Genomic DNA, 20,372 nt, shown 5'->3' on the forward strand with positions numbered 1-20,372 from the left:
GGCTTGGTCCTGTGTGCTGGGCTCTCCAGGACATCCTGAGGACCAATGGCCTGTGCAGTGGGTCAGGGCCAGCTGGGGCACTGGCTCAACTCACAGGGCCAGCCTTCTGTTCTTTGTTAGCCAGGGCTGAAAGAAATAGCTGCTGCTGATGGGGAAGGAAGGCCAAAGGAGGTGAAGTCCCTGCCCTCATCCTGCTTCCAGCCAGGTGGGACTGTGTGTACCTGGAGGCAGAGAGCAGGCACCTGGGCTGGGCCACTGCTGCTGGTTTTGTGCCCTTTTGGATTATTTTTCATTGGTGTTTTGTTCTGTGCCAGCGGGCAGCAAGGTGGGGTTAAGGAATGGGAGCATCCCATGGTCACTTCTCTTGGCAAGTGGTGCCAGGCCCAGGAGCAGCGCCGGGGGTGGGGTGCCCTGGGGTGGGGGGTCACTGAGCAGCGTGTCGTTGAGGGGAGTGGGAAGAGGAGGGTGAAGAAATCCTTGGTGAGGTCAGGGAGAGCCCAGAGAACTGTGAGAACGTCACCCGAGAGGCAGCGGGAGCGAGAGGGAGCCAGTCCGGGTCCCCGACTCCCGGGTCCCCGACTCCCGGGTCCCCGACTCCCGGGTCCCCGACTCCCGGGTCCCCGACTCCCGGGTCCCGGTTGCGGTCCCGCCGTGCCCCGGCAGCGGGAGCGCGCGCCGCGCGTGCCCGGCAGCGCCCGCGCCCAACGGCCGGCGGCGCACGCGCAGGGGCGTGTCCGAGCGCGCCCGGCCCCGCCCCCGGCGGCGCGTGCCCATCTCGGCTCCCATGGTGCCCCGCGCGCGCGTGGATTTTAAATCCTCGGGCCAATGGGGAGCGGCCGCGCGCGGTAACGGCCCGGGGGGTTTGAATCGGGGCTGTCCGGCACCGGCACCCACCGAGCCCGGCACCCACCCACCGACCGCACCGAGCCCGGCACCGGCACCCACTGACCGACGGACCGCACCGAGCCCGGCACCGGTACCCACCGAGCCCGGCACCGACCAACCGGGACCGAGCTGAGCTGAGCCGAGCCCAGCACCCATCGACCCGGCACCGACCGACCGGACCGAGCTGAGCCTGGGACCGGCACCCACCGACCCCCGCACCGACCGAGCCCAGCCCAGCCCCGGGCCCCGCCGCTGCTCCGGCCCCGAGCTGTGCTCGCACCCGCCGCTCCCCGGCACCGGGACCCGCCATTCTTCCATCACCGAACTGAGCCCGGACCAGGCTCCGTCGCTGCTCCGGCCCCGGCAGAGACCCCCGCAACCCCGCAGTCCCGCACGCCATGAGCGCGGCGGGCGGGAAGGCGGCGCGGCCGGCGGCGCTGGCGGAGCCGCCCCGCACGGAACCGGCCCGGGCGGCGGCGGCGGCGGCGGGCGGGAAGGAGGTGCCGAAGGTGCTCGTGGACCCGCGTACCCGGCGCAGCTTCGTGCGCGGGCGGTTCCTGGGCAAGGGCGGCTTCGCGCGGTGCTACGAGCTGGCCGAGGCCGAGAGCCGGGAGGTGTTCGCGGGGAAGGTGGTGCCCAAGTCGCTGCTGGTGAAGCCGCACCAGAAAGAGAAGATGTCCATGGAGATCGCCATCCACCGTAGCCTCTCTCACCGTCATGTCGTCGGCTTCCAGGGCTTCTTCGAGGACGCCGACTTTGTCTATGTCGTGCTGGAGCTCTGCCGCCGCAGGGTGAGGGGCAGGGGGCTCGGGGGGGCGGTGGGCACCGGTGTCCCTCGGGTATGGACCGTCCCCTTCCCCCCTGTCCTCCGGCACTGACCCTGTTCCGTGTCCCCACCCCGGCACTGACTGAGCGTCCCCCGCAGTCGCTGCTGGAGCTGCACAAGCGGCGGAAGGCGCTGAGCGAGCCCGAGGTGCGGTACTACCTGCGCCAGACCATCCTGGGCTGCCAGTACCTGCACAGCCACCGCGTCATCCACCGCGACCTCAAGTTGGGCAACCTGTTCCTCAGCGACGACATGGAGGTGAAGATCGGTAAGTGCCCAGGACGGGATGTGTTGGGGACCCCAGCCCTGGGACTAGCCGGCCAGGTTGTGTCCAGTCCCACACCCCTCCTTCCCATCTCTCCAGGTGACTTTGGCCTGGCCACCAAGGTCGAGTACGACGGTGAGCGCAAGAAGACGCTGTGTGGGACCCCCAACTATATCGCCCCAGAGGTGCTGGGCAAGAAGGGGCACAGCTTTGAGGTGGACATCTGGTCCATCGGCTGCATCATGTGAGTCAAAATGCCTTTGCAAGGCGAGGGGGGTGGGTGGTCCCTGTGGTCCTGGTCTTTTTGGCCCATCCGAGCTTTGGTGTGAGCCAAAGCTCCAGGTCACAGTCCCTGGAGCTCCTGGCTGAGCCCGGCTGCCAGCCAGCACCTGACCTTGCCTGTGCTCTGATGTGCTGGGGTGTGTGTCTGTGGGTTGATAGGTCCTCAGTGTGACTGTCCCAGGGCATTTCCCAAAGGCATTTCCCATTCTTAACTGAAACTTCCCCTGCAGGGTGCTAGATCCCACATTCCCTTTCTGGGAAAGGGAAGCACAAGTACAAGTAGCTGTTAGCACTGCTGAGTGTCCAATGCCAAGTGTGTTCCCTCTGCCAGGAAAGCCCCCAGGTGTGCTTAGAAGAGGGTCACTTCTACACAGAATCTTGAGTCTCTTTTGCAAAACTGATGCCCTTTTGTCTGGGAATGCCCAGGTACACTCTGCTGGTGGGGAAACCTCCCTTTGAGACTTCTTGTCTGAAGGAAACGTACCTCCGGATCAAGAAGAACGAGTACACCATTCCTAAGGTACAGTGCTTGCCATGGAGGATCCATTCACCTCACAGCAGTTCCCTGTCAGCCTCCTGCTGCACCCCCTGTGTCTGGCACTTGTTGGGCTCTCATGTAACAGGGCAGTGGCTGTTACTGCTGGGTGGGGACAGTTCAGTCCGTGGTGAAGTGAGTTCCTCCTGAGGAGCCAGCTGGTGTCTGCCCCCCAGTCCAGCAAAAATCCGAGCTGGGCAGTTGGCACACGAGGGTGAATGGACACAAGCAAGTCCATGAGGTCTGGGCCAGGTCCCCAGTTTATCCCACTGCTGTTGAGTCAGTCTTGCTCAAGTCAGTTGACTTCAGGCTATTAGGAGACAGCTCTCTGTGCTGCCCAATTCTGCTTCCCCAGGCTTGTGTCCTGTTTGCCTGATGCAGCACTGGAGCTTTGCTCCAAGCAGAATTTCCCTGGGTCGTGAATCCAGTTGGTCTTTCTCTAGTGCATGTTGCCCACTGGCCTCTCTCTAAACTCCACCTGTCCCTCAGCACATCAACCCCGTGGCTGCAAACCTCATCCAGAAGATGCTGAGGTCTGACCCTGCCACGCGCCCGACCATCGATGAGCTGCTGAACGACGAGTTCTTCACCTCGGGCTACATCCCCAGCCGCCTGCCCACCAGCTGCCTCACGGTCGCGCCCCGGTTCTCCATCGCTCCCAGCGGGATGGAGCTCGGGCGGAAACCGCTGACGGCGCTCAACAAAGGTGAGCGTGAGTGCACCTGCTGGTGCTCAGCAAAGGTGAGCGTGAGTGCCAGTGCCCATGTGCAGCTGGGCTGCAGTGCTGGACAGAGCCTGCCTGGCCTACAGAGCCTGCCTGGCCTCCAGCAGCATCCAGAACCCTCAGTGTGGCACTCCCATCATCTCCCGATTCTTATGGAAACTCGGAGCATTTTGTGGTCGAGGGGGCTCTCCTTGCTCTGCCTGGGAACAAAGTGGGGAGGAAGTACAGCAATAGCTGTAGCTCTGTGGTGATGGGCACAAAGGTGCACATGAAGTTCTGCCTGAACAGGAGGAAGAACTTCTTTCCTGTGCAGGCGACACACACTAGAACAGGCTGCCCAGAGAGGGTGTGGAGTCTCCCTCCTGTGCCATGTGCTCTGGGATGATCCTGCTTGAACAGGGAGATGGGACCAGATGCCCTACTGTGGTTCTTTCCAACGTGACCCATTCTGTGTGTAAGGTGTTGCCTATACCTGCCTTCGGAAACCTCTCCCTGGTCACAACCTCAGACTCTCCTTTCTCCTGGCCCAGGACTGGACAGCCCTGCACTGGAGAACTTGCCAGACAAGGAGGAAGCAGCGGGGCTGCGGGAGGTGGGAGATGCTGTCACCTGCCACCTGGCTGACATGTTGCAGCAGCTGACAGCAGTCAATGCAGCCAAGCCCTCTGAGAGAGTGGCGGTGAGACAAGGTGAGCCTGGGGCAGCCCATGGGCTTTGTGGGGTGCACAGCATGTGGAAAATGTCTCCTAACAAACTCCTTTCTTCTTGCAGAAGAAGCCGAGGACCCAGCTTGCATTCCCATCTTCTGGGTTAGCAAATGGGTGGACTACTCAGATAAATATGGACTAGGTAAATACTGTGGGGGCAATGCTTCAGGCTTTCCTGATGTCTGAAGGGGCTGGGGAAAGCCTGAATTTGGGTCTTTAATCACCACGTTCCTGTGATGTGTCCAAGACCACTGCCAGGGATGTCACCAAATACCCAGAGAATTCAGAGCAGTGGTCACTGAATATCAGCCCTGGCCACTTCCAGGTGGACAGGGGTTACCTGTGCATGAGATGGCCAGGCTCTCCCCAGCCTGCACAGGGACCCACAGTGGCAGCTGAGGCCGTTTCTGCAGCAGGTGATGCAGTAAGGGAGATGACAAATGCAGAGGTGAAAAAGTGCTTCCCAGAACTCCCACAAAGAGACCTGGCAGGGACTGGTGGGGTACCTTTTGGGGGTCCCCTGGGGGATACAACCGTCTGCCTTTGTATTTCCCATGGCTGGTGGTCCCCTGAGTTTGCAGCCTCACGGGGTCCCTTTTGGGCAGGTTACCAGCTGTGTGACAACAGTGTCGGGGTTCTCTTCAACGACTCCACTCGCCTCATCATGTACAACGACGGGGACAACCTGCAGTACATTGAGCAGAACAGCACCGAGTCCTACTTCACCGTGAGGTCCTACCCCTCCACCCTGAACAAGAAGGTCAGTCCTGGGGAAGGCAAGCCTGGCTTGGGGAGTGGTGAGATTCCTGCCAGCCTTGGGCTTTGGTGGCAGGGTGGGTTCTAGGGAGAAACATCTCAAACTGGGGGTCACCTGGCACTCTTAGGCTTCCTCTGGCTGGTGACACATGGCCCCAAGGACAGACACTAGCATGTCTGTTTCTCTCTACTGTCTGAGGCTCACTTATGAGCAGTTTCACAGAAATAAGTGCTCGCGTGACTTGCGTGTACTGAAGTGTTCAGCAGAGGCTGAAGTGTCACAGTCCGAGTTAACTTTGAGGATTTGCACAAGTTTGTGCAGTGGCACCTCAAGCTGTGAAGGATGTAAGGAGGCTCTGGGACTGTGATGGCAGCCCCGGGGTCACCCTCAGCTCCTCACAGCCTGTCCCATCTGCAGATAACACTACTGAAGTACTTCCGGAACTACATGAGCGAGCACCTGCTGAAGGCAGGGGCCAACATCACACCACGGGAGGGGGACGAGCTGGCCCGCCTGCCCTACCTCTGCACCTGGTTCCGGACCCGCAGCGCCATCGTCCTGCACCTCAGCAACGGCACCGTGCAGATCAACTTCTTCCAGGTGAGGCCCTTCCCGGGGCTGTGGCTCCAGCTGCTCAGGGACTCTGGCTGCATGTGGTGCTGCTGGGAAGGCGTCAGGATGCGATCACCCGAGCCAAGGCTTTGCCCAGGAAGCTGAGCACTGGAGGCTCCTCACTCCCCGTGCTGGTACCTGAGCCCCCTGGATGTGCCTCACTCATGGAGGGGCCAAGCTCTCGAGCAGCAGGGAGGGTGCTGCAGTCAGTGCTGAGCTGGCTGTGCCCCTTTGCTGCACTCTGAAGGAATTCTGCAGCAGGGCCTTGTCTCCATGCTGTGGATGTGGCTGGGATGGTACATCCACAGGAAATGCTGTCCCTGAGCAGCATGGTGCTCAGGGTGATGACTGTGTGTTCTCTCCCCGCAGGACCACACCAAGGTCATCCTGTGCCCTCTCATGGCTGCTGTCACGTACATAGATGAGAAACGGGACTTCCGCACGTACAAGCTGAGCCTGATCGAGGAGCACGGCTGCTGCAAGGAGCTGGCCAGCCGGCTCCGCTACGCCCGCACCATGGTGGAGAAGCTCCTCAACTCCAAGTCTGGCTCGGGCCGTGCGAAACCCTCTGCTTAGACCTCGTTCTTGCTGGACTCAACGTCTGTGCCAAACTGCCCAGCTGTGGAGGGAGAGGTCTGGGAGCTTTCCTCCTGTGGCACAGCTGGGCTCCCACTCTTGGATATGGGCTCGTTGCCACAAGGAAGCCCCTGTTGCTGTGGGAACAGTGTTGATCACTCTGACTGATGCCCAAAGGTTTCTTGATCCCCACTCCTAATGGAGTGGTTTTTTTTAATTCCTTACCTAGTCTGTTTTTCTAACTTCCCAAAGCCAAAAGCCTGGCTCCAAACCAGCCCTCTTGTTTGAGGCACCTGGGCCTGCTCTTGAGAGAGCAGAGCAGGGGGAGAGCAGAGCTGTCACGTGAGGTGTCTGTACGTGGCTGTGCCCTTGCCTTGGGCTTCGTTTCCTCTTGCAGAAGCTCAGGTAAGGTATTGAACACGCCCAGGGTGAGACCGAGCAATCGACCTTTTAATACTGAAACTACACAAAACCTCAACTTTTGTATATTGCATAACTTGATTAAAGATTGTTTGCCGCAGTGTCCAGCCTGTCGCAGTTTCCTTTGGTTTGCTGAGGGAGGGAGCGGCACCTCTGCCTTCCCCTGTGACTGAGAGCCATCCTCTTACCCTTCAGCCCAGGGCTGGGCATGCCTCTCGCTCTGCTCCACTTGACAAGAAGCAAGAGGGAAACTGGCAGAGGGTGATGGGAAGTGGGGAAGGGAATAAGTTGTTTTGAGAGATGCTCGTGGGAGCAGAGAAAGGTGGGTGAGTTTACTTCTCTAGTGTTGGGGAACCTTCCCCTTTTGCAGATGCTTGGCTCTATTTTACCACATGGTTACTAATTATGAGTACAGCATCAGCAGAAGTCATCTGCTGCAGGAGTCCAGTGACCTCCAGACATTCTCCCCCCACGGCTCCCTGCCAGCACCAACAGGTGCTCTCAGGCTAATTTATTTTTAAGCAGGACAAGCTTTTTAGTTTTCATTTTTTATAACATTTTGTATAAACATATTTTGAAAAGAAACCAGGTACAAACCCTATTACCTATGTAACAAAATCCCACATCCCAGCACCCACAGGAATCAGACTAAAACTATTGCTGTTCCACAGAGGAACTTTGCCATGGGCCTTCATGTGCCTGTGCATCCAGGCGATATTGGAGGCTGGCTCATGGGGAACATGTGCCCATGGGCATGCCACGAACCAGAGCACCCATGGGACTTGGGCCTGGGGCAGCAGAAGAGGCTGGGGCAGCTTCAGGCACAGCCCCGTGTTTGAGGGAAGGGATCCCTCGGGAAAAGTGAGTTCCCTGCTTTGTGCCCAGAGACAACTGCTCCCGAACTGCTGTGACCTGCTCAGGGGCTCAGGCCTGGCACAGGCACAGGTTGAAAGGGAGACAACCTTGTTCTCAGCCCAGCTGAGATTCAAACCTTCATTCAGGGAGCTGTGCTGGAGGCCCCCACGTGCTGCAGGGCTGTGCCCTTGCAAGCCTGGATACAACAGGCAGGTCCCAGTCGGGTGTGGCTGCTCAGCGCTGCCTGGCTGAGCACAGCCCACAGTGTCAAGGGCTCAGCTCAGTGTCAAGACTGGGGTACTGGTCCTGGTCACAGCTCAAACAGCTGTGTTCCCAGCATGTGGTACAGGAGAATGCCCTGGACAAAGCTCGCTGATCACCGGTGAACATCCCACCGTGACCAGTGCGGCCTGAGGGCCTTGCTGTGCCGGGGCATCACTGCTACTGCCCTTGGGAAAACACAACGTGCATTTTCCTCTTTCTCCAAGCACCCAGTCCACACCAGAGAGGTCCTTGTTCTCTGACTCATGTGCCTTCAGGCCCCTGAGTCTGACTGTGAGTGTTTGCAAGGGTGGGTGCCCAGAGGGTCCCTCTTGGGCTCAGGGGACCCCAGGCGAAAGCACAGTGCTGCCCTGTGCCCACCTCTTCCACACTGTGCTGCTGGTAATGCCCCGTATGCTGGGCACCCATCTGGCCCCGGGGAGAGGGAGAAGGACCCCCAGAGCCCCCGGGGCTGTGGGCACAGGCCAGGAGGAGCGGCCGCAGCAGCCCCACGGTGCCGTGTCCCCCTCAGGCGCCGTCGCCCCGCAGCCCCTGGCAGTAGTAGGGGCGGAAGATGCGCTCGTGGGCACAGACCCGCATGGCCCCGTGTGTGTGCAGCAGCAGCCGCGGGAAGCGGGAGGTGAAGTACTGCACGAAGCCCTCGGGGACTGAGCCCAGGGCTGCCTGAACCTCGGCTGGCAGTTCGTGGTAGTGGTGCTTCTGCAGGAGAGAGGGTGAAGTCAGAGACAACAGGGACAGTGGGATGGCAGGGGCAGGGCAGCAGGGTGACCGTACCTTGTTCCTCATGGCCCGCAGCAGGTCACGCACTGACCCCCCCTTGTAGGTGCGGAACTTCCTCAGGTCTGGGGAGAGCAGAAGAGACACTGAGCAAGGTGGGACACAGTGGGGCAAGAGGCTGCCACAGCCCTGTAGTGCCAGCACGACCCCCGGGTGCACCAAACCCCAGCTTGGCTCTGCTCTCCCAAAGAAGGGATGGCACCTTTACCTGCCCTGGTTTTCAGCTCCTGGGCATGAGCAGGTGCCTCCCGGCCAGTAAAGGCAGCCTACTACCCGTCTACTCCCTATCTGCTTCACCAGACCCAGGGGCAAGCCTGGCCTCCCCATGCTCACCCATCTGCAGTGGGAGGGAGATGTGCATCCTCCAGTTGGTTCTCACCACTGCTCGTGCCCCTGATTCCAGGGCTGACACAATGGGACCCTCAGCTGGCTCCTTCTCCACACGGTCGCTGACGTCCTGTGTGCCCAAGAGCAGGGATGGGGTGGGTATCACACTGCCCTCACCCCATAGAGAGCCAGCAACCCCCCCACCCCTTCCAAAAGTAGCTCAGAATGCTACGTTGATCTCAACACAGCCATTCCCAGCATGTTTTTCAGAGCACACCTGTGTTCACTGCCAGTGGGACAGCACGGGCTCACCTGGAAGAACTGCAGCTGCTTCTCCTGACTCCAGAAAAAGGGATGCACAAGGACCACAGGGGCTGAGGGCCGGTGCTGGGGTTCAGGGCTGATCATCGCCACAATCAGCTCCCTTGCCACAAGCTTGTCTGGAGGTGAAACAACACAGCGGAGAAATCAACCCCCTGCCAGGACCAGGAGCTGCCCCTCGGCCCGGAGCTTCCCCACGGGGCCATGCCACTGGGGAAGGGTCTCAGCTGGGAAGGGTCTCACCATGAGCCTCCTCTTGCAGGCAGCTCAGCTGGTAGGAGCCTGCCAGGATGTTGGCCTGGCGCCGCAGGCTGTCCCCAAAGGGGTGCTGCCCCCCCGACACCACGTAGTAGAAAACACAGCCAGCTGAGAAAATGTCCACGGCACTGGTCTGCAAAACACGGGGGAGATGGGACCTTCAGGCAAAGGCTGAGGAAAGCCTTCACCTCCCACTTTTCCATCTTTTATGTGGACCATTGGCTGTTGGCTGCAGAGCTGCTGAAAAACACATTGCATGGGAGTCCCATCACCCGGGTCCCTGTCAGGGAAGGGGCTTCCAGAGGCACAGCCAGAATTCAGGACTCCACAATCTGATGGACACACTGGGGCTGCTGGTGTCCCATCAGCTGGGCAAACAGACCCCAGCCCGAGGGTATGGGAAGCTGCCACCCCAGCAGGCACCAGTACAGCAGCTGCTCCCAGCAGGAATGGGATTCCCAGCAATGAACAGAGGAGCAGAAGTGTGACCTTGGCAGCAACCTACAGCCCCTCCAACCTCCCCACTCTGAATTTCTGAGGGGCGGAGCCCAACAAGACACCCTGTGAACACAACTGGGCACTGTGCCCCAAGGACAGGGTCATTGGGGCAGCCACTGACCGGGGTAGCCCTGGCAAGCAGCACATTGTCCGTGTCTGGGCTGGCTCAGGCTCGCAGAGCTCATCTTAACTGTGCACCCCAGCAGCGTGCACCAAGGCCACTGCCAGCATGGGGACACTGCCACAACGGGCCCAAGGAGCACCCAGGGCAGGGGCAGCCATGGCTCACTGACAGGGTTCTCCTTCGGGGCCTCCTGCAGCACCTCGGGCGCGATCCAGCCCTCAGTGCCAGGGATACCAGAGTGGAGACTGAAGCTCTGTCGTCCCCCCTGAAGCTTCTTGCAGAGGCCGAAGTCTGAGATGACAGCGCGGATCTGCCCGTGGCGATTTGGGGCAGAGATGAGGATGTTACAGGGCTTCAGGTCACGGTGGACTGGAAGAGAAAGTGTGTGGTGTCATCTGGCAGGGCTGGAGCAAACAGGGCTCTGCCAGTGCCCTGCACGCTGCCAACCCCGACAGCCCCTGCCTGAACTCCGACAGCCCCTGCCCGAACTCTGCAGCCTCGGCTGAGGACGGGATGCAGAGGGCCCTGCTGGCCCTTACCGATGCTGAGGGAGTGGAGATGGGCCAGCCCAGACATGGTCTGATGCAGCAGGGACACCGGGTCCAGCCCCCGGCGGTTGAAGCTGGGGCTCTCCACGTACTGGAACCACACAGAGGGAGAGAGAGAGGAACTGAGCCTGATTTACTGGGCAAAGGCAAGGCTGACTGGGAGAGGGACGCCTCCCCAGGCTGACAGAGAGGGATAGAGACCAGCCTGTATGGAGGCTGTCTGTGCCCAAGGCTTTTGTTTCTAGGGCTCCCAGTGGGCCCCAGCAGCAGCCCCATGCCCAGGGCAGGCGGGGGGCCAGGCTCACCTCCTGCAGTGTGGCAGAGCAGAGCTCGATGGCGATGTAGTGGAACTGCCTGTCCTTCTCGGTGCAGAAGTAGCGGACGACGTGGGGGTGCTCGTCCGACTCCCGGAGCAGTTGGACCTCACGGTCGAGCAGATGGACACACTCGGGCAGGAGCCGCTTCACGGCCACATTCCGTCCCTCGAACTGCCCCCTGTGCAGAGAGTCCTCAGCGTGTCCACGTGTGGCCCCCCGGCCGGAGCAGAGCCCAGTGTTGCTGCCCCATGCCCAGTGCCTGGTTACTGAGGGCCACAAGCCCAGCTCTGGGACAGGTGTGATGAGGACCAGAAGAAAGGGAAGGTGGCAGCTTGTTCTCAAAAGTCCCTGAACCAGCAGCCACCACCTTGGGCAACAGCCACCTTGGTTCTGTCCCTGTGGCTCCCAATGGGAGCAGAATGGGAACAGGCATCTGGTGTCACCCACCTGAAGACAAAAGTTCCGCCAGCTCCGTGGCCCAGCACATCCTTGGGGTTAAAAGAAACTTTCCCAACTACAACCAGGTCTGGTTCTGCATCTGCAGGGGAAGAGAAGACAGCAATCCTTCAGCCTCCAAGTATTAGTTCTGTATGGAGGACAACTAGTTCTTTACCCTTCTGGCCATTTCTTGGGCCCTACTCTTATGTAGCCCACATTTATCCAGCAGCAGGAGCAGCACCTCCTCCCATCCCAGCTGAGCTGCAGTCCTCTCATCTGCGGGCATCCCTGCTCCTGTTTTGGGTGACAGCATCTCCAGACAGACAGCCCCACACCCTGCCCGTTCCCCCTGCACCCACCTGCAGCAGCCTCTGGGACAGCCAGACCTGGGCTCACCATCCCATTTGCCGGGTCCTCCAGGGGGGCCAAGGGGCCGGAGCTCTGCGAGAGCTCCAATGTGCTTCCTCGGTTCAGCCCCGGCTTCCCAGGCCCTGCAGGGACACCCTCCCCGGAGACCCGGCCCGGGAGCAGCATCTCCTGCTGCTGCTGCAGGAGCTGGATCTGCTCCTCCAGCTGTTGCTGCTGTGCCACGTGCTGCCGCTGCAGTTTCTGGAACACAAACGATGGGAATGCTCTGCTCCGTGCCCGGAGTGCAGCTGGGGCATTGGCAGGGCTCGGCACAGCAGCGTGGACTCCACTGCCCCTCACCCGCCACCACCACTCACCATGAGCAGGAGGAGCAGGACTCCCCCACCCAGCAGAGCTGTGCCAACACCAGCCATCACCAGGTCCCAGGTGCCCTCGGGATACACCTCCACCTGCTCCCCTGGTGCGGGGTCTGGCTGGAGCTGCCCCTTGCTGCGCACAGCCGGCTCCTCCGGGCTGCTCGGGGCCAGGAACTGCAACACACGCCCAGGGCTGGGTGACACCAGAGGGACAGGGCAGGGCACTCAGGTTTGGGACTCCCTCCCTGTCCTACCCAATGCTGGGGATCCACTGCCCACTCTAAGCAGCCCAGACCCCTCAGTGACCCAGCACCCTTCACTGCTCACATCATCAAACACAGTCCTGGCAGGAGGAGCCCTGGGGATGATGGTTTCCGTGGTCTTCCTCAGGTTCTCCGGGAAGGCTCGCAGCATCGTGGTGTGGACCACAGGAGGCAGCTCATGGTGCCCTGTGGCAGGAGGGGAACAACCATCAGTTTGCTTCTGGTCACAGCATCTGTCCTTCACCTCTGCAGTGCCATGGGCACACCAGCAGCCCCGGCCCTCCTGGAGAAGGGGGGTCACTTCTGATGGGACCCCCCAGCATGGGTAACAGTGAGCCCTGCTTCAAAGGGTCCCTGCCTGCCCCTGGGTGGGGGTGCCCAGTGGCCCTTCCTGGGGAGGGGACAAGGATGGGCTGAAACCAGTCCCAAGCCAGAGTCACCGAAGCCCCTGAGGTAACTCACAGCCTCAGTCCCGTTCACCCTACTGGGCAGAGCAGGTCGGGCTGTGCCCCCAAAGAACACCAGCAGCTCAGGCTGCCCCCCCCAGGCACCCTCCTGGAGCCAGGACATGGGGAGGCCTGTGCCCATTGCAGGTCCACACCTATGAGGAGCCACTGGTTGTGGAGCGCGGTGATGCTGCCCTGTGGGTACTTGACGTCGGTGCTGGGCGTGATCTCGCACTCCCCCGACTCTCTCAAGGTCACGTCGTCCGTGGTGGGGCCATCGATTCTGGCCAGTGTGATGCCCTGGGGCTGGGGGTGGCAGCTCATGGGGCACCGGCGCTGGGACAGGCGCCCGCCGCGCTCACCCCGAGTGGGGACACTCACCACCAGCGCCACACTGCCGTGCACCAGCGAGGTCAGGGCGTAGAAGCTGGTCGCGTGCTTCCCCACATAGAGTGCTGGCCTGCAGGACAGGGACAAGCATCACCTTCCATCCATCACGGCTCAGGGTGGCCAAGCACCGGGAATGTGAATGCCACCATGCAGGAACCACGTACAGCAGCTGGGTCTTGGTGGCAGCAAAGTCCTTGACGGACTGGTAGCTCCACTTGAGGACATGGATGTCCTGTGACTGGAAGGTCAGGTAGCGCAGGGTCTCCATGGCCAGGTTGAGGTGGGGGATGCGGCGCAGGCTGTCCTGGTGCCACATGTAGATGCCGACCACGGGTGAGCCATAGTTCTGTGCCCACAGGACCTCCCCGCTGTCCTTGTCCAGGGTCACCACCAGCCCATCCCCACTCGAGGCCAAGTGTGCCATTTCTGGGAGAGCAAGAGGGACAGGAGATGCAGCAGTGGGGCCATGTCCCGTCTGGTCACCTTTAGTCCTGCCACTGACTGTGGGCTGCTGCCCCTTCTCCCCAGCAACTGGTACAGCTGAGACCTGCTGGCCCTGGCAGTGTCACCCCAGGGCCCCCCACAGCCAGGGTCCTGCTGCGAATGTGGCACTGGGAAGCTGGCTCCCGTGGCTCCCGTGGCTCCCACAGCTCCTGCAGATCCCAAGCTCCTACTCACTGTAGTGACAGGACTCCTCGCACAGCGGGGCCGAGTACTCGGAGAAGGTGGCGTTCCAACGCAGCTCCCGCGACTTGGTGTCGTACATGGTGATGACGTACTCTGGGCACAGGAGCAGGGCAGGAGGTCACCTCCAGTGCCCCATTCCTGGGACCAGGCAGGTAGTCAGGGTGCAAGGCTCCCTTACGGGTCCGGCCAATGTAGAGCAGGGGGCTGGATGGGCACAGGCCATCCCAGGCCTCTGTCGAGAGGGTGGTCTGCTTCTCCCCTGACTTGGGGTCCACGATGAACCAGGTGTCCTGCTTCTTCCCTGAGAAGGAAAATACCTTTTCTCCAAGTCCCTACAGCCCTGCCCATCCCCGAGAGCACCCGCTGAGCTCCTGCCCGGCACCCTCCATGACTCCCGGGAGCCCCTGGTTGACCCCTCCTCCCCAGGGCCTTCCATACCGGTGTAGAGCACCCCATCCGAGCTGCGGCACGGGGAGGACTGGACCAGCTCCGGGATAGTGAATGGCAGCTTCTGCAACACCCACAGAAGAATGGATGCAGGACCAGAGTCACCTCCCCCTGCCTGGTGAACCCCAGGGGGACACGGGATGCCCACAGCCCCCCAGCCTCACTGACCATCAAGCCTTCTTTGTTCTTTCCTCCCAGGATATACAGGCTGCCGTCATTGGGGTCTGGAAGGAATGCCGGCCTGGGAAGGAGGAGACCCTGTCTGTCACTCCAGCAGTTACTGGGGAGGCTGCACACCCTGGGCCTCCTGCTCTGCCCACCCGCCCATGGGGATGACACTCACTCTGCCACATACACCGGCACCTGCAGAATGGGATCTGAAACAGAGAGTGAGAGGCGACGTCAGCAGCGCTCCGGTGTGTGGGACAGTGTGGCACTGCTGGCTGTCCAGCGTGGCACTGTCACCCAGCGTGGCACTGCTGGCTGTCCAGCGTGGCACTGTCACCCAGCGTGGCACTGCTGGCTACCCAGCATGGCACTGTCACCCAGCATGGCACTGTCACCCAGCCCACTGTCACCCAGTCACGCAGTCTGTTTGCATTTCAGACCCAGAACAGACACCGACAGAAGATGCTCACCCATGCTTGGCCATGCCTGAAGCTGTGCTAGAGTGTTCCCCAGGGCTGGGCACTGCTGGCCCAGAGCCCATCCAGCAAAAGCCAGGTGGGAGGAGCATCCCCAAACCCTGGACAGAGACAAGCTCTGGGAGCCAGGCTGTGAGCAAACCCCCGCCTCAGTCACTACTCACCATCCTTCAGCGTCCACTTGATGTCCCCTGTGCTCTTGCTGACGGCGTGGAGGTTCCCATCCAGTGTGGAGACAAAGAGCAGTGTTTCTGGGACAGTCACAGCACCACCTTTGAGGCACTAGGACAGACACACCATCCTTGAGAGCTCGGCCAGACTTGGGGATGAGCTCACATCCTGGGTCCTCTGTGCAGCTCAGCCCCTGCACCCAGCACCCCACAGAGGTGGGGCAGAGCCCCCCAGTCCTTCTACTCCCCAGCGAGGTGAGACTGGGAGGGAAAGAATTTGCTTCCTTGCATCAGCATATTAAATCTGCTCATTCCTCCAGCTCCACCCACACAGGACATCACACAGCCTCACCTGTTGCTGGCTGCTCAGAGGTGCTGTGTGCCATAAACCCCTGGCCAGTGGTCCCAGCACTGGGGCAGCTGCACTCGTGGTACCACCCCCCCCGCAGTCTCTGGCCTCTGCAGCATTGCTCGCATCCCACCAGAGCAGCCCCAGGGTGGGAGCAGACTTCCTCCCCCTCGTCCCAGAGCCAGCTACCCCGAGTGCCTTTCTAAGGTGACATGAGCAGCCCAACTGTCAGCTCCTTCCAGAAACAAACGAGTCGGGTGACTTTTCATGCCAGAGGCACGATGATTGCTCGGCCAGGCCTTCAGAGCTGCAGGTTTCAGCTACCTGACATTGAGGAAGTAATTGCAAATTCACCTGGGAAAAGGAGCTGCTGCTTCCACGTATGGCACCTGCATAGCGAGCGCCAGCCCAGCCAGTGGCACACACATCAGCCTCACCCCGTTGGTAAACAGGGATCAGCAAACAGCGCCGGCACGCACATGGCTCCGGCAGTCCCTGGCGCCAGGGACTCGGGAGCAGCACCTGAGCTCCTGGCTGGCCACAGATCCAGCGTGGGAAGCCCAAGGACACCTCTCGGACCTGCTCCCCCCACAGCCCCTCACTGCTCCGGGAGCCTGAGCTGGCAGAATCCGGCCTGAGGACTTGGCCAGGCTGTGGAGCAAGGAGAGGCTCCAGCCAGTGCCCACATGTGAGCAGGTGCCCATCTGCAGAGCAGAACCCAATGGTACCAGAGTGGCCGTGGCACGGTGGGGTCAGGAGATTCCTCCAGGTGCAACAACACAGCACTCCCAACAGGAGCCAGGTCACCTGGAGCACACATCAGCTCCCTCTCACTGCACCTCACACGAACCTCTCTGTCTCCAGTCCAGTGCTTTTATTTGCCTTTCTTCTTGCTTAATTTTCAGGTGAGGTCAGAGCAAGTTTTCCAGCCCTGACTTTGCCCAGAGGATGTGGTTGGGATGGGCAGGGAAGGGGACTGCTCCCCACTGCCGCTCCTCCAGCCCCTGCAGCCACACAGGGCTCTCAGGGACAAGCCAGGCCAGCAGACACGGGGCTCCTGTGGTGTGGCCACCTGTCCGGGGGAAACCGAGACTGCCAGGCCCCCCCGGCCGTCAGTGCTGTCAGGGCTCTGTGCTTCCTTCCCCCGGTGCTCTGTGGTTTCTTCCATCTCTTCTACAAAATGTTGTGTTTTGGTGACAGGGCACTCAGGGAAAGGCCCAGCTGCCCAGCCTGCTCCCCACACACCACTGTGGGCAGAACTGGGAGCACTGGGTGCCTGGGAGCTGCCACGCTCCCTTCTGCTTCCATCCCTGGCTGCCCCAGCGGCCCTTCTGGCCAGCCCCAGCCCAGAAGTGTGCCTGTCGTTCCCATGGGATGTTTCCAGGACTGTGCTTTCCCGAGACTCCCACCACAGCACCCTCGAGTCTTCAGCGATGCTACTGGGGCCAGAGCTCGGCCATGTGCTTTGGGACACTCGCTTCCCCCAGGACAGAGGGGGACAGCCAGGCACAGACAGCCACAGGGCACCAGCATCCGCCGCTTCCTTCACTGGAGCAGCTCTCCTCATTTCATCCAAAGCCACCCTGGCACGCTGCCCTCTCCACTTGAACCGCCACCAGCTGCAGGACCTGGATCCGGCTCCGAGGGCACCACCCTGCCAGGCAGCAGCTCCGCGGGCAGGACCAGGCAGGAGGGGGCCGAGGGCGCCCAGGGAAGGGGACTCGCTCCCGACCGCAGCCAGGCCCAGGGGTGGGGATGGAGAACAACCTCCGGGGCTCCCTCGCACAGCGGCGATGGCCACGGGACCCCCCACGCCAGAACTCTGGCCCCGCGGGCACCGCGGCCCCTTTGCCCACACCACGTACCCCCCTCTGTGTGCCGGACCCCGCGCCCACCGGAGCTGCACCCACGCGGCTCGGGGGCCCGCGGGGCCGCCCCTGCCCGCACTGTCACACCCGGGGAACACGAACTCTCGTGTGTCGAAGCCCTCCCGCAGGACACGCGGGGCACAGCGAGCACAGGCACCCGCGCAGGAACCATGCGGCCACCGCACTGTCCCCCTCGATCTTCCCTCCGCACTGTCCCCCTCACAGCACTGTCCCTCCCCTCACTGTCCCCCTCACAGCACTGTCGCCCCCCGGGCGCTGTCCCTCCCCTGCGCACCCACAGCTCCCAGCGCGGCCGTACCTGTGCCGGGGGCGGCAGCAGCAGGAGCAGCGGCAGGAGCAGCGGCCGGAGCCCCCGGAGCCCCCGCGGTGGCGGCGCGGCGGGGCCGCCCATGTCCCGGCCAGGCCGGGCCGCGCTGTCGCCGTGAGTCAGCGGGGCCGGGGCGGGCCCCGGACGCGGCTTCCGCCCCCCCGCACTCCGCACACGCTCCGGGGCACCCCGGGCCCCCTTCCCGGTTCCCCCCGCGGTTCCCGATCGTTGTCAGGGGCAGGAGGAGCCGCCCCCTCGTTCAGCGCACACCCCCCGCACCCCTCCCCCGGCGGCGGTCACCACTCCCATCCCGCCCGCCCGGACACCGAGCCGGGAAAAATTCCTCTCCCCCGCAACGCGAGGCAGCCCCGGCAGCCCTGCCCGGCGGTACCGGCACAGGACCGGCCGCCGCCGCGCCCCCGGCCCCGCACACTCAGACCCGCTTCAGCCCATCCCCAGCCCCCGGTGCCGGGAGCTCCGCCCGACGGACAGCGGGGCAGCGCTGGGACACCCCCCGTGAACTCAGTATTGAACCCTGGACACTAAACCGAGCGGGACGTGCCCCCTGGCACGTTGGGAGAACGACAGAGCAGGTTTGGGGATTTATTTCTGTGATTCCTCTCTTGAACTGGCAGCGCTGGGGGTTTTTTGGGTGGGGGGAGAGGAATTAAAGCGGAGGCGAAGCCGAGCAGCGCCCATTCAGCGACAGAGGTGCGGCTGCACAAAGCCCAGCACAGGGGCTGCCCCAGAGCACCTCTGGGGGCTGTTAAACAGGACTGTGACACCGCAACCGGGGCTGGGCCAGCCCAGCAGGACCAGGACAATTTTGGTGTAAAAGGAAATTAAAGTCTGGCTTTGGGCAGGGGGGGGGAGAGGGACCATCCTGTAACTCACAGCCCACGTGTGTGGTGGCACAGGGCAGCAGCACCTAAATCCCCACCCTGGGTGACCGGCACCCGCAGCTCCAATGTGACACCTGGCATTGGATCCCCTGAATTTCTGCCTGTGTCCATCTTCCTGCAAAGAAACTCACTACAAACCCTTTGCTTGCAGCAGTTCATGCAGGAGGAAGCAGCTCAGTACATACAGAATACTGAATCACTCAAACAAAAAAAATACTTAATTATCAAACTTTAATTCATAAGACTAATCTTACAGAATAAAACACCAGGATAACCAGTCAAGGTTACACTTAAAAAATCCAGCAGTGCAAATCTAAGACTAAATATTTGTCATCTCCCCCCTCCCCCCAAAATAGGCAATAGATTATTTAAAAATACCATAATACATGGTACTCACATATTCCATTTAAAATAAATCTGCAGTGGACACAAATATCTAAGACTTTTTTTTTAATATAAAACCAAAGAATGAATTGCTTTGAGTATGAATAAGACAGAGTGAACTTTCATGAGCCACAAAGGCGAATCCTTGGCTAGAAGGTAAAATGGCCATATTTCATACAAGACTTATTACTTTCCTGGTCCCCTCCTCCCCCCCAGTGACGAGGACATTAATTAACAAAACAAGATGCCAACAGCCTCATCCTAACAGGTGGGGAGAGGCTGGAGTACAGAACTGAGAGTGAAAACAGCTCCACTGGAAAAACCAAGTTGCAGAGGAAGAGAAGTTAGCAAAGGAAGGAAAGTCTGGAAACAAGCCCTGTGGTGTGGGCACAGCAAGGACGGGCGCAGGGAGCGCTGTGCCCGTGCCAGCGGCACTGGTGGGGTCAGGGACCATGGCTGTCGGGCAGGGGGTGCAGAGTGGACCCCAACGTGGCACCTGAGCAGTGGCACAGCAGGGAATTGGCCCTTTAGAGCACGGAGGAGCAGCACACACCGGCTGGCAGGTACAGGCTGGGCAGGTGTGTGTGTGTCACAGGCACAGCACCGGGGTGGTGACAGTTTCTCATCTCATTTGAGTCCAGATCACTCTCTCCCATCACCAAAACATCCTGACTGTAGTTACAGCTTCCTCATCAGTGTCATTAATGGAAATTAACCATTGACTTTAAACTTGGTATGAAACCGTGTAACACAAGCTCTTCATGCAAAACACAGTCTCTGTTCAAACCCAGCCAGGCTAAGCAACACTCTCCTGCACTCCCAACACAATACTGATCCCAAGACTGCTTACACTTGGGATGCAGAAATGGAGAAGGAATACTGAACTTGAGACAAGGAGAGGAAGAGAAACCCACAGCATTGGGCACAGAGAAGGGAAAGGGATGGCACACAGGTGAGCTGTGATGCTCAATGTCACAGAACAGGGTAGGAAGCTTGGGGACTGACATGGGAGGGATCCCCACAGATGGCAGAGGGGACTGCCCAGGCACTGGGAGCCACCAGCAAACACCAGCTGTGTCCTAAGAAACCCACATTTGCCCCTTGGATGCTTTAATCTGCAATTAGCAAACCCAGAAAGCACTTAGTGTAACGTCATACGGAGTTGCACCCCAGGATGCTCCCAGAGAATCACACCTACACACAGTAGGAACCAGTTGCTATTGAAAGCACCTTGTTAAATTGTAATTTAACCAAAACGCACTTTTGTGCAGCTGTTACCATTTACTTCCTACAGAAGATTACAGATCTAAGAACCATCTTTACCACCAACTCCAAATACTGAGTGTACTCGCACTTTACTCACAAGCTGTGTCTCACTGAGGACCAACCACCAAACTCCTTGCCGGGACCATTGGTTACGCTGAGTCTGCCCTGG

General features: G+C 60.6%; 2 protein-coding genes across 3 annotated transcripts; one reads left to right on the plus strand and one right to left on the minus strand.

Moving 5' to 3' along the window:
• Window positions 1-806: 806 nt before the first annotated feature.
• Window positions 807-6,694, plus strand: PLK1 (polo like kinase 1). Its single transcript, XM_032704466.1, has 10 exons — window positions 807-1,676; window positions 1,811-1,979; window positions 2,076-2,220; window positions 2,685-2,778; window positions 3,283-3,499; window positions 4,048-4,206; window positions 4,289-4,366; window positions 4,830-4,984; window positions 5,399-5,581; window positions 5,963-6,694. Exons 1-10 carry the CDS (start codon window positions 1,284-1,286, stop codon window positions 6,167-6,169), a joined length of 1,800 nt encoding a protein of 599 aa, XP_032560357.1. The 5' UTR covers window positions 807-1,283; the 3' UTR covers window positions 6,170-6,694.
• A 446-nt stretch (window positions 6,695-7,140) lies between these two features.
• Window positions 7,141-17,743, minus strand: ERN2 (endoplasmic reticulum to nucleus signaling 2). 2 transcript variants are annotated; one of them, XM_032704006.1, is made up of 22 exons: window positions 17,643-17,743; window positions 15,101-15,218; window positions 14,636-14,669; window positions 14,461-14,533; window positions 14,284-14,356; window positions 14,024-14,146; window positions 13,837-13,938; window positions 13,323-13,584; window positions 13,150-13,228; window positions 12,924-13,074; window positions 12,387-12,508; window positions 12,060-12,233; window positions 11,694-11,943; window positions 11,344-11,434; window positions 10,885-11,074; window positions 10,571-10,670; window positions 10,201-10,400; window positions 9,395-9,542; window positions 9,143-9,270; window positions 8,837-8,960; window positions 8,501-8,568; window positions 7,141-8,425 (listed from the first exon to the last, which is right to left on the minus strand). In XM_032704006.1, exons 1-22 carry the CDS (start codon window positions 17,733-17,735, stop codon window positions 8,234-8,236), a joined length of 2,895 nt encoding a protein of 964 aa, XP_032559897.1. In that variant the 5' UTR covers window positions 17,736-17,743; the 3' UTR covers window positions 7,141-8,233. The 2 variants fall into 2 exon arrangements, 1 of the variants encoding a protein (XP_032559897.1); XR_004359897.1 differs by having other exon boundaries at window positions 8,395-8,425; window positions 8,883-8,960.
• Between the last annotated feature and the right edge of the window lie 2,629 nt (window positions 17,744-20,372).

The sequence above is a fragment of the Chiroxiphia lanceolata genome, chromosome 16, assembly GCF_009829145.1.
Source record: "Chiroxiphia lanceolata isolate bChiLan1 chromosome 16, bChiLan1.pri, whole genome shotgun sequence".
NCBI classification, from domain to species: domain Eukaryota; kingdom Metazoa; phylum Chordata; class Aves; order Passeriformes; family Pipridae; genus Chiroxiphia; species Chiroxiphia lanceolata.